Source organism: Convolutriloba macropyga, chromosome 1 (genome assembly GCF_964194025.1).
Source record: "Convolutriloba macropyga chromosome 1, txConMacr16.3, whole genome shotgun sequence".
NCBI classification, from domain to species: Eukaryota; Metazoa; Xenacoelomorpha; order Acoela; family Convolutidae; genus Convolutriloba; species Convolutriloba macropyga.
In genome coordinates this window covers 64490327-64503230 of record NC_134468.1, presented here as the reverse complement: position 1 = coordinate 64503230, position 12904 = coordinate 64490327, and the positions used below count along the sequence as shown (strand labels likewise).

The following is a 12904-nucleotide window of genomic DNA, read 5'->3' as shown; positions in this document are numbered from 1 at the left end:
TTAGCCGACCGTTCTCTTAGAACATTTGGTTCGCAAAATAGTGATTGTTTTAAATAAAAACATAAAATAACAAAAAAAAACAAATAATCAGCACCCAGTTAATCACTATTATTTGTTTCGCCAAGTTGTTAAATTGACAAAATTTCATTGTAAATTGCATTTCAGCTAAGGAAAATTACTTTATTATACATTTTACGGCCAAGAAACATCAATTCTTTCACTTTTTGGTCAAAAAATGCCGAAAAACAACAAAATTTTAATAAAAAGTAACATGCAAACAACACCCAATAACTCATTATTAACTGTTCGAGCAAACTTTCACATTATAAAACTTTGTTGCCCACTCCCTTATAACTAGCATAGAACATTTTATTCTACATTGTTACCTCAGAAATTAAAAATTTCTGCACATTTTTGGCCTTTTTTCTTCAAAAAATACAACAAATATAGTTACAAGTTTTCACTAAATAATATTTAATATAAACCCGATTCCTTGACAGTATTTCTCGTACCATTTTTGAACAATTTTTTAATTGTATGAAAATGCTTATTGGCGGCGAAAAACAATTTTTTTTTTATTTTTTTACTACCAAAAAACAGCAATTTTTGCACTTTTTTTTTCAAAATTTTGTCTTTTTGACGCAAAATGGCTTTAAAAATACACCTTATGCGCTCCATTCAAACTATTTTCAACGCGTAATTTCACCAAAATTCAATTGACTCCCATATCAAGCATTTCCCGACACAGTAATAAACCGATAAAATCACTTTTTTAACCAATTTTCAGACAAATTTTAAACCCCAATTTCTTCAATTTTTCAGTCAATTTTCACGATTTTTTGTCCCCCATTCATTCTCATGCGATATTTTCAGTTCGAAACTGTACTTGAAACTTCTCTCGAGGCTTGAAATTCAACAAACTTCCAATTTCAATACTTCGCACTTGCTTGTTAATTCAAACATATGGGCAATAAAACCCATAAAATTAATACCACTTTTGCGGTCTCAGACTCGCAAAACTATTAAATTTCTTACATTGGAACAGAAACTTATCAATTTTAAAGTTTTCAATCACCACATCAACTTTTTTCCAAAAATTTTACAATTTTCAACACTCTCACAACACCAATTTTACAAAAAAATTACAAATCTTTGTCAACCACGAAAAACAAAATTTTCGCAAAATTTTCGAAAAATTTTCGAAAAATTTTACAAGTTTCCCTCATTCACCCCCCATTTTTTTTCCAAAAATTTTACAAGTTCCACCACTCTCGCAACATCAAACTCTCAAAAAAATTTCAAGTCTTTGCCAACCTCGAGAAACAAAAATTTCGAGAAATTTTACAAGATTTCGAAAAGGATACCTAAAAAAGGCCATGCCTGTATTGTATCGGGGGGGGGGGGACAGGTCCCCCCCCCCGTTACAAACCAGGCATTTTCATTACTACTATCTGAAAATCGTATGAAATCAATATAGAGATTAAATTGGATCTATTCTCTTTGGCAATCAGCACAAAAGGCATAACTCTATTGCCCTTCAGCCGCACGGGCTAGGTTTTTACATAATAACATGCTATACAACTAGACTTAATTTGGGATTTTTTCCGTTTGTCCGCCCCCCTCAAAGAAAAGATGTCAAAGGGTGTAGAAAAGATGTCAAAGTTATATGCCCACTAAGCTGGGTGATCCCAATTGAGCGGTTAAATTAGAGGTTTGCAGAAATAGGTTCACAAAGCAGAACAGTGCACCCAATATTAATTAACGAAATCTTTCATGCTTTAGCAGCTCAGTTGAGGCCAAAGATGGATCTATTCTGTTCCTTCCCCCCCCCACTGTTTTTTCATGACCCCCGAGTAGCAAGTTATATGTTGTTATATATATATATATATATATATATATATATATATATATATATATATATATATGGCACGTTATTATGTAAGAAAATAGCACGTGCGCCTGTGGGTCAAAGATTCATGCTCACTAACCTGGGGGGGGGGGCAGAATAGATCCCCACAGATGATAAATTTGGCTCTCATAATGAACAATTTTCATACTCTCAATTTAAAGCGACAGAAATGCCACTAACTCAAATAATCACATGTGTGAATTAAAACTACGGTTGGAGTGTCCAGCTGTGAGGTATTTTATTGGCAAACTCTAAGCTAAGCGCATCCGCCATATTCATACAATGGTTTGCAGTGCAAGTACACATTTTTCCAGCCAGAGATTTATCTAAAACTCGGATCGAATCCCCCTCCCCCGGCTTAGTGGGCATAACTTTTAGGCTCCGAAGAGCAAAAGTTTTTTTTACATAGTAACGGGGTATAAAACAGAACATAATTTGTAAATAGGAGACATAAAAACGCTGGGGCGGGGGTGGGGGAGATTAGATTCTAGAAATTTTAAAATGATTTTGAACTTTTCATTATCAAATTTCGGTTTCTTTTTTTTCAGGAGGGGGGGGGGGGGGGGGGTTATGGCTATGTCGTATACGTTTTGGATCTTCTCTGCTGTCTCTCCGTTATGCCCCATGTTATTGAATCCCCAGTTGCAGAGCACGTTACCATTACATATTCACTCATACTTTGAAAGTGTGGTAATTGCGCTCGGGGGTTGCAATTATTATGCACGCACTAAGCTGGGGCACAAACGGAGAAGATCTAAACCTTTAATGTACATCGTCTACACAAACTGAGCTTTAGAGGAATTGAAAAATTTGATTGTTTGAGAATTAGGATTTGTAGTCTCCCATTTCTCTTGACCATTAGAATCTAACCTCGTTGGGAGAAAAGAGAGAAGGATGACGAGTATAATGACGCCATCACATCTGCACGCAACAAACATAGTTTCTCTCTATTTAATTTATAATATGGTAAACTTGATTTTAAAAATTGACAGGAGAAACTTGACAGTGTAATATCGTCAGTTGGTGAGAAAACACTAGCCCTTATTTGAACCCTAACTTATTTCGCACGTTTTTAATTTCAAAAGTTTGGCTTGCACAACCGCCATCAGAAACACAAACAAAATAATTCACTGGTACTGGTAATTGAAACTTTGATTTTTCTCCATTATTGCTCCCCTCTTAATATTAGAATAGAAGGAGCAGCATTAGGTTTTTATAGTTAAAACACTCACGTGCACATTTTAAAATGTTTAAAGTCTGCAGTGCCAGAAGTTGAGGATCTATTCTGTTTCGGCCCCCCCAGTGTTTTTTATAACCCCCAGTTAGAAATTATATATGGCACGTTACTATCTAAGAAAATATCACGTGCGCCAGGGGGTCATAAAAGATTTATACTCACTAAGCTGGGGGTGGGGGGGGGGGGACAGAATAGATCCGAAGTTAAAATGCAAGAAGTTGCTACTTAGCCAGAAGTTGACTTCCGTTGACTTTCGTCATTTTAAAACTTGCGCGTTTTGTGTTTAAAGCATGGTTAAGTGACTCTGAGAAGTCACTTCAAAATTCTGACTTAATTTCTCGAACCGCTTTGCGGTTCTCAGAAGTTCTCAGTTACTTCAAGCAGAGTCACTTAACCATTATTTAGTCCCTTGAAGTTGCAACGCAAGCACACGTTCGAAAAGCTCTGACATGCAAATGAACAACGAAGTGCTGATCTCTGTATCTTTTACATTTGAACTTTGGACTGTTCGATAGTTGCAGTACATTAACAGTAACCCATTGACAGCTGTCCTTTTCTATTATCCCACCCACAATTGGGACTTTGCATTTTGTGCGCATGAATGCTATTTTTTGGTGACAAGGGCAAGTTTTTTTTGCGTCTGCAACTTAAACATGGTACCATTATTGTAGCCAAGATTGGTAAGGCTATCACCCTCAAACAGTCAGCTTCACTGAGGCCGAGGATCAAACAATCAATCATTGGTATGTGAATGACACACTTTACCTTTCCGCTGCCATACCACAATTTTGCGAGGAAGGGGGTTGGTGCGAAAGCATTTTTTCCTGTGCTTGCTATTTTTTTAGCCACTGCATGCCAAAATTTGTCAAACAGTTGTCGGATCTTTTATCAAGCAATCAACATAGATTTATGAAAAAGGCATCCGCTGTTTCAAACATGCTCTGTTTCTTGAATGATGTTCGAGCGGCGTTAAAAGAAAACCATGTTTCGTTTTATACCTCAAACACCGACTTTTCAAAAGCAATCGTAAAGGTTCTCTACAAAATGTTGTCCCAAGTATATTGAACTGTTGTCCCAAGTTGAGAATTGAAGTGGGTGGATGCGTACTTTATCGTCTCAGTGACCATTTATGTAGCCGTAAACGATTCGTTAGATGCAATGGTGTCAGTTTAGACTTTCGTCAAGTATCCGGCGGTGTTCCGGAAGTGTCCATTGCGGTCCCCTTACTCCTCTGCATTTTCATAAATGACTTGCGACTTCCGTATTCTTTAGTACACCCTGCTCTGCAGATGACTAAAAATTCTCAATTATTAACATAAGCAACCCAGAAATTCAGAACAAAATTGACGGAATCTCACTCTGGGTTGCGCAAAAAAAATTTCTTTTGGTGCTCAGAAATTTTGTTATACAGCGTTTAGGGGACAGCCCATCAGCCTTTTTTTGAATGACTCAACTTTAGAGCTATCGACAAAGGTGCTTGACTGACTTGGCAGTGCAGCCTGTAGGTACCCTGAAAACAACCAAGCATCTCGAGTCCAGGCTCGCTTCTTTCAAAATATGATCTATATAAGATTACTTCCTCTTCCTATATTTTTGCAGCTCAATGACTTACTCTTGTTTTCTAAACTCTACAACGATCAAGATGATGTTCTTTCACTGATGGAAACAATTGAAAACAAATATGCCAGGGAAAAAAAGATTATTCAAAATTTCAAAACTGAAAACCGAAAAAAGTCAGAGAAAAGTTTTGTTCCGAACGTCCAAAGTTGCCAAAAGTTGTACTGAAGAAATTACTTTTTTCTGGCCTTTGGGACTCAAAAGACGTATTTTGTCCTTTAAGTGAAACCGCGTTGAGCTGATTTTGAACACTAGTGTTATATACATTGACTACATCCTGTGATTGCCCTGATTGAGGAATATAATGGATTCAGGACCAAAACACATTGGAAGCAATACTCTTGGCTTGATGCCGAAAAGCCCGAACAACAAAAGCACGACCAACAACATAATCCTTCAATTTTGGAGAGTTAGTCGCAATCTTTGCGTTGCTATTTTCATTAGAGTTCGCGTCAAAAATAAGAAGCAAAGGAATGGCATTTTTCTCGATGATATTGGTAATTTTATTGAAAAACGAAAAACCAACGAAATGAAAATTCGATAAAGAGATATGGTTATTAATTTTTGCAATCTGAGGGCGTCAATTTTGGCTGAGATGTCGTTAAATTTCTTAGTTTCTTTTTGAACGTGTTTAGTAGTTTCAGGGTATCGATTTTGGTTTCGCCGAAATGGGAAGGGGCTAAAAAAGCGAGTGGTTTTGCGGTACAGAACTTTTTATGCAGCAATTTCAATCAAGTGCAAACGGTGTTTGGTATTTAAGTTCTTGCTGCTCGAAGAAGAGGATTGGTGGATTGCCTCGCTTGTGAACCGAAGAAAATCTACAATGAACTTCTCTAACGAGACATAAAAAGGTTTTTCGGCGCACTTTTTGGTGTTTCAGTTGGTGCAAAAATTGAATTTGAGGACTTTATTGTGACTAAATTCTGTACATTTCTGGGAGAAAATGACAAAATTTAGATGCAAGAGACTAATTCCTGAAGTGGGCTCAACTTTGATTCCGGTGCTGTAGCATTTTTAGAGCAATTCTAATTTAGCTCTATTTTCCAACCAAAATCGCTTCATTAAGTGAAAATATAATTGATGATTTGCTTTATAGGCTTTGTATCGTTTTTTTTGGTAAGGTAACTGGCATTTTGTAGAAACTGGTTGACATTTTTTTGAAACCCTGATGCTTTTTGTATAATTCACGTGCAAAATTTTTATCAACAATTAGCATTCGTATGACCTTCTTCTTTCTATCTATTTGTTTTATGTTTAATTCCTTTCTAAGTTTTGTAAGATTTTTTTGAGGACTTTATTTAATCGATCCGTGGTTCAATAATTTTTCTGTCGAAAGTAAGTTTTTATTCAGGGTGTGTCTTCAAATTTAGTTTTGTTTTTGTACGATGTGCATTAGTTCTGTTGTTTTTTTTCAGAAACTTGGCGGAACTTTTCTGCAGACATCAATCTTAATGATTTTTTGGAATTCAATCTTTCTCGGGATTCAATCAATTTATTTGCAAAACTTTTCTTTATTAATGGTCAGAAAAAAACTGATAATTAGTTAAAAACTATATATATGTACGAAGTAAATAGCTTCTAGGTGCTAAAAAGCATTTGTCCCAGTCAATGTTAAAAAAAATTCAATTTTTTTTTAAAAAAAATTAAAGAAAATTGTTAGTTTTAATTCCAACAATTCCGGTCAAAGGCGTTTCCCTCAATTATCATACCTAGTAGTTATGCTTTTGGAAGCATTTTTGATAATTTAAAGCAAAAATTTATTTTTCTAAAAAAAAATTTAAGCTATTTTTACGGTTTTGCCCTACTTTAAGATTTTTATCGCTTTTTGTATTTTTTTCCAAATGGTTATAGCATTAGGGATTTTTGTGAATTAGGATAAAATTAGTTGTTCTGGCAGATTTTTCTGTTGTCTTTCATTTTGATCGACAATAACAATGAGTTAATTCCTTAATTTTGTCCAAAAAATTGACTAAATTTGAGCAGATTTTCATCAATTTTTGTCTGCTTTTTCAAATTTTTGCCCATTTTTCTGATTTTGTGCTTCTTGCTATATTTTTTCTCAATTGTTAAATAAGAGTTGGTTTATAGGTTTTACTGCTATGAAGTGATACCTGAAAGGTAGACATGGCACTTTTCACTGAAATGAATTGCACAAATTTCTATTTTTCAGTTTTTTTTGTGTGTTTGTGTTTTTAGATGTTGTTTAAAATTTCTGTCAAGTATTTGGTAAGCGAATGTTCTAGAGGGAAATCAAATTATTTTTTTAAATAAATAGTGCTTGGGAAGACACTTGATAGCCAGACATCGCACTTACAATAGACATAATTTTCACAAATATTTCACATTGTTCATTGCAATTTTGGATTGTTGTTTAATATTTCAGGATGGGTGACTGATCTAGGAGACGAATTAAAAAAAACATTTCTGAATAAAGGTTCGGAAATTGCATTTTAGCGCTTTGTGAATGAATTTTCATTCGGGTTTGTCCTGCCAACTTATTTTGGCTTTGTCCTGTGTCATCTTTTCCCCCTACTTTGTCCCTTTATGACCCGATTTCGTTAGACTATCCGTAACTTGGTATCATTTTGTTTCAAAACACCTGCATTACAAAGTCATTTGTCGAGACTTAATTTTCTGGAGTAGCAATTTAATTAAAATTTATCATACATTAAAATTTTTGCTACATTAATTTTTATGTTAGTAGTCTTATGTGATTTTCTTTTATATTATTTCAAAATAGTTCGATAAGTATGTAGGAGGTCTGAGATGATCAATTTTCTTCTTTGATCCGTTCCCGGAATTCTTTCGGTTGTTTTTTGATAAAAGCAAGCTGGAAAACAGTAGGAAGTCCAGGTACTGAACACAGCTCGCAAACGTTATGGCAAAACAATTCAACGATTAGAAAGAGTGCTTTTTTAAGTCTTTCTAGTTTTAAATTTTGTTCTTTTAAAAAGAATTGGTCAATATCGTGTCAATATTCGGGTAGTTTTCATAATTTGAAGTTTTTGGCAAATGAAGGGGTTTTTACGCTAATTCGGACCTTTATAATTTTCCTCCTGACTTTTAGGCTTGAAATAGCCGAAGAACTGACCTGTATGATGAGACATATCTGTCAAATTGTTCGTCTCATAACCAGAATTTCTCCGGTTCTTTCCTTTAAGGTTTAGTCACACATTTTGCTGTCATTTGGACGTCAAATTGATTTGCTTTTTTGGCGTCAAATTTGCAAATTTTTCATTGGAGGAAATGTATTCAGTAAACGATTTGCTGTTAGAGATCGATTTGCTATTCCAGTCAATATTGATAAAGTTTTGGTTAGTTTGCACTTTGTACACTACCTGCAATTACGTAACTCTCCTTTTTGTAGATAATTTATCGGCCAACAATATTTAAAATTTTCATAATTTTTCACTGCTCCCAGGTCGAGGTTTTTTTTCAAAAAAAAACTGAAATGCCCCGCAAGCCATACAAAAATTGCTTTTCAGCGAATAAATCATAATTCTCCTCAGTTTGCTGATGTTTTGACGCGTTTTAACAAACTCGCCATCCCTTATCTGCTCTTTTAACGGAAAATACGTAATTTTTCCCCTGAAAAAGTTCTTGCCGTGCTTCTGCGAATATAACTATGAATTTTGCCAATTCAAGCACGATTCTTACCGAAGTTCAAAACTACTTCAACCTGTTTCCACATTTTAAACACATCTGAAATATTTTCAGCTGTTCTGACAAATTACAAATTTTTGGGTATATGCTCTATTTTTGGTCTCTAGAACAGCAGCCTACTCTTATTCCAATGCAAGACTGGTCCCGGGATTGCGCATAATTTCGACTGTTTTTGGCAAAAAGCAGGCTTGGCAATCTATGATTTTCCTAAGGCAATGATTTTAAAAAGTTCATGAGCAGGCACGTTTCATTATTTCTGCCACACGCTCATCCCAGCCCGTCTTGAAAATTTTTTGCGCTTCACTTAAATTTTTTACTTACAGCGTTTTCCTTCCATCAATTTCACAGCAGTGTTCTTTCAAATTTTCCCACACTTTCCTTAAATGAAACAGTTCGCTGAAATCTTTGGAACTTTGCTCCTTTCCCTGCTCTTCGAATAATTTCCCAATTTTCATCCCTTGGATACATCTTTCACTTTCCAGGTAGAAAAATGTAGTGAGAACGCTGAATATCGACTGACTATCTTTGGAAAAATTATGTGTGCAATTTGCTGTGTGTATTTTTACGTTTCTCCAAATTGTGGACTTGGCAAGAATTGTGCTCAGAGTGCTATCCGTTTTTGTACAAAAAATGAGAAGACAACAATAGTTGAAAATGTTTCCAAAGGACCTAGAACTGAACATTTAACATTGAACTCTGAATCGTTATTGAGATGTTTTGTCTCCACTTTTTCGGAACCTCTATTGATACGGTCATGTTTCGAAATCTTATCAGCGTTATTTAATTGAGGTAACTATAGTGGAGGTAAATATTTTTTTCAATAGCTCCACCAACCCACTTCTCCGCCTTCTAGTTTAATTTCACTTGACTGTTCTATTTTGTGTATATGAATGTTATCAACCAAAGGACCTTAAACTTGTGGTGAGTTCTACAGAATTGTCAGCCATATTTGGCTATCAGGGAGTTTGTTGACCTGATGTATCAATTGAAATTTTGGCATTTTTTCCGCTCAAGTCCTAATTGTCATTCGTTCATATGGCTTACTTCACTAAATGAATAACGAGGCCTTTAAATGTACTTTAATGTACAGCAAAAAATCAACTACGAAAACATCAAACAGGTAAACAATAAAAATTTTACAACTAGAGTACAAAATTTTACAAATGCTATCATAATTGAGCTAAAAACGTCAATACAATTAGTTAAAATAAAATGCAAATTAAATTACTTCATTCCGATGGCGTCATGAGTTTTTCGATATTTCGAAGCATGTCATGCTATCAGGTTCATCTTTCCACTTTTCACTCCGCTCTGGTAAGTTAGCAGTTTTTTGCGAGTTGGAACCCAATGTCGACAAACTACTTTCTTCATGAGGTACTAGATTCGGCACTCGGAAAACACGCGCAGCAGAAGTATCGTGGTGACTTCCACTACAACTTTCTATTGATGCTCTTGAGGTTTCACTCTTGATGTACTTTGATGCACTGTTCAGTGCTTTGATTGTATCGGGATCCATTTTATGTTCTTTCCTATAGTGACTTTCCAATTCGTTTTTACTGCAAACTGAGAGCATACAGATTTCGCACACTGAACTTTCAGAACCAGTTGCACTCAATCGAGTTCTCAAAATCGAGGATGTGTCACATCCTGAAGAGCAGGCTTTGCTGTCATTACTGGCATTCTGCTCCACACCAGCTCCTCGCGTTCTATCCGCTTGCAGCACGTTAAGAAACTCAACTAAATCCGAGTGGAATGTTTTGGGTGATTTCGCTGGCTTAGGGTGTTCTGCGTCATAACCATTGTTATCATCGTGTGATATGTAGTCGATACTGTCTATTAGCCTTTGTGCTGTCTCTTCATTAATGCCGTGTTTGCTCACATAATGTCGACGCAGAAGATACTTTTGTCTGAATGAACTACCACAGTAGGCGCAGTACACAAACAGATTGGCGTGTTGATTGCGATGATGTTGCAACAGGTACTTCTTACTCCAGGTCTCGTACGGACATTTGGAGCACTTATGCAATTGATCTTCAACGAAAAAGCTATTCAGCAAATCCAGACCATTATTTGAGGCAGATTCATTATTGCAAAGGACTTGATTAGGTATATCAAGTGGGGTGGAATTAGGTGAGGCAGTATTAGCAAACTGATTGAATGATTGCGTCGGCTCTGCTTTACATGAAGCCGATGAGTTGATTAAATCTTCGAAAGGAGGAACAGACCTTGACAATGAATCAGAGCTGCTCAAGTGATCAACATCATTGAAATCATTTTTTGAAAAAAAGGATGACTTGTCCGATAAATCGACTTCTAATTCGGTACAGTCGTTATGAGGAGAGAGTTTGGTCAAGTCGACAACTGATTTGCTAGAAGTTTCTAAACAATTAAGAGTGACTTTTTCTATCTCATTAGTGCCATATTTAACATCTTCAATCTGTTGTTCACATTGTATTAAATCTTTTATGTCTTGAAAAAAACTGGCTTCCTTTTTCTTCGTTAATTTTATTGACACTTTTCCTAACTTAGTAGCTGAGTTCTCGTCTACAATAGAAAAAGAATTTTCGCACTCATCTAACGACGTTACGCTGTCAGAGAAACCTTGTCCTCTAATGTATCTCAGTAAAATCTCGCAAATTGATGTCGTGTCTAACGTAAAGGATACGGTCAACTCCGGTGCAGTCGCGCTCACCATTTTGACACTGAAAAATAAACAACAAATGCCAACATCAGCAGCAATTTACAATGCATTCACATCCCTTTTTGGATCATCATCATTTAGTTGTATATTTGCAAGCATACGTCATACTTTTAAACCAGAGCCACTTGCTTTATTGATATACATCATTTCTTAGTGGGGGTCATAACACGGGGGAGGGGGTACAATGTGAATGATACAGAATACGGATCTTTTTGTTTCATCCACCGTGAGCTATGCACACAATTTTAATTCGTATAAGCCTGTAGAAATCAACTAACGCGCATTTTTTCATTAATAATAGCTTGAATAGTTTCGAAATGAAATTGACCAAAAAAGAAGCTTGTGGACAATGAACTGTTGAAAATTGTAAGCTACAGCGTGGATTAAATTGAGCAAATTTACTAGCTTAGCTTTAGGGGGTGAGATCGAGCGTGAGGGGTTGCAGGTGGAGGGGGATGAAGTGGTGTGTGGGGAAAAGTCTCGAAAAATTGCATCAAAGAAAAGACCAGAAAGACCAATATAATTGCTACAAACTTTGAGCAATTAATCATAATTATTGTAGTTGGTGAAGCATATGGTAGCAGTGGGCAAAGAGTAGTTGCGTCGACGCAACAGCGTATTTAGGCGATAGCTGAGAGGGGAGGGTAAGCTCCTGCAAATATGCGTAGTTGGTTAAGAGTTGCGTTGTAGATTGGTTAATTGTCAAAATTCCAGAATAGAGAACTGATATCGAAAAAAGATCTTAAATTTCAGGTAATGCACATACGTGCTTAAGCGGACAAACAACAGATCGATTACAACAACAAACTCAATGATTCTAACTGGCTGAGGGTAGGTGTCCGTGGGTTTTTAGAAAGGTGGGGTGGAAGGGGTAGGTACGCGGTGGATCGGTAGGTTTGGATCGGTAGGTTGCGGGAGGGTTATCTATAGTTTGGATAGGGGGAGGGATTGTTATGGGACCAAAAATTCACAAAGTTAACTTCTGACCTTGAATTTTACAAGCAATTCCCAATTACACATACTAGAAACAAAGCTACCGTTAACGCCCAATGTTCGGAAACAGAAGTCAACATTCAGAAACAGAAATTGAAGTTCAAGTCATGAACAAACTTGTTCCAGAACCGACTTGAAGTAAAAACCTGACTTTGATCACGGGCTAAGTAACCATTAGAATTACCGGTGGGAGGCGGGTATTTGGCTGCTCGGGGCCTGAACGATGTGCAGGGGTGGGCGGATGAAGTGAGGGGGGTTGTGGGGGCTCTGAGAGCCGCCCTTGACACCATAAGTAAAAATCTAAAACACTTTGTGAATCCGACACTTGGAGACTAGTGAGCTGAAAGGCTCTAAGAGAACTTAATGCCCGCTGGACACTACCTGTTTATTCCGTTTTTGAGGACGAAAAGTCTAATGGGTCAGACGAAAAATCGTTCAAGCGAAAAATCGCATAAAAGACCATCAGGACTAATATAATTGCTAAAAACTTCGTTTGAGAGCAATTAACAGCATAAATCTGATTCCCATCAAATGAAAAGGCCAATTGAACAAGCGAAAAGACTAACTGCAACCACAAAACTGTATAAACTTCTAAATAGCGGCCAAAATGGCAAAAGGACAAAATAGGTCAAAATGCTATCTTGAATTTTAATAAACGCAGTAAGATCACAAATTTTCCACAGCTTACAATTCTTTGCTTGCATTGCTGAGCAAATTTGGGATGAAAATTAGGACGTAAAACTAAGAAAAATCTTTAAAAATGCCGCACTTTTAAAAAATTTGC

At 36.3% G+C, this 12904-nt stretch overlaps 2 protein-coding genes across 3 annotated transcripts in view; both read right to left on the bottom strand.

Annotated features, from left to right (window-relative positions):
* LOC142350608 (uncharacterized) overlaps positions 1–3016 on the bottom strand; it is a 32829-nt gene extending 29813 nt beyond the window's left edge. For both annotated transcript variants that reach the window (XM_075402502.1, XM_075402510.1), the window contains exon 1: positions 2780–3016. In XM_075402502.1, the coding sequence (XP_075258617.1) occupies positions 2780–2847 (68 nt within the window). In that variant the 5' untranslated portion in view covers positions 2848–3016. The remainder of the gene's footprint in view (positions 1–2779) is intronic.
* Positions 3017–9488: 6472 nt separating this feature from the next.
* Positions 9489–11166, bottom strand: LOC142350599 (uncharacterized). Its single transcript, XM_075402491.1, has one exon. It carries the CDS (start codon positions 11119–11121, stop codon positions 9670–9672), a length of 1452 nt encoding a protein of 483 aa, XP_075258606.1. The 5' UTR covers positions 11122–11166; the 3' UTR covers positions 9489–9669.
* Positions 11167–12904: the final 1738 nt, after the last annotated feature.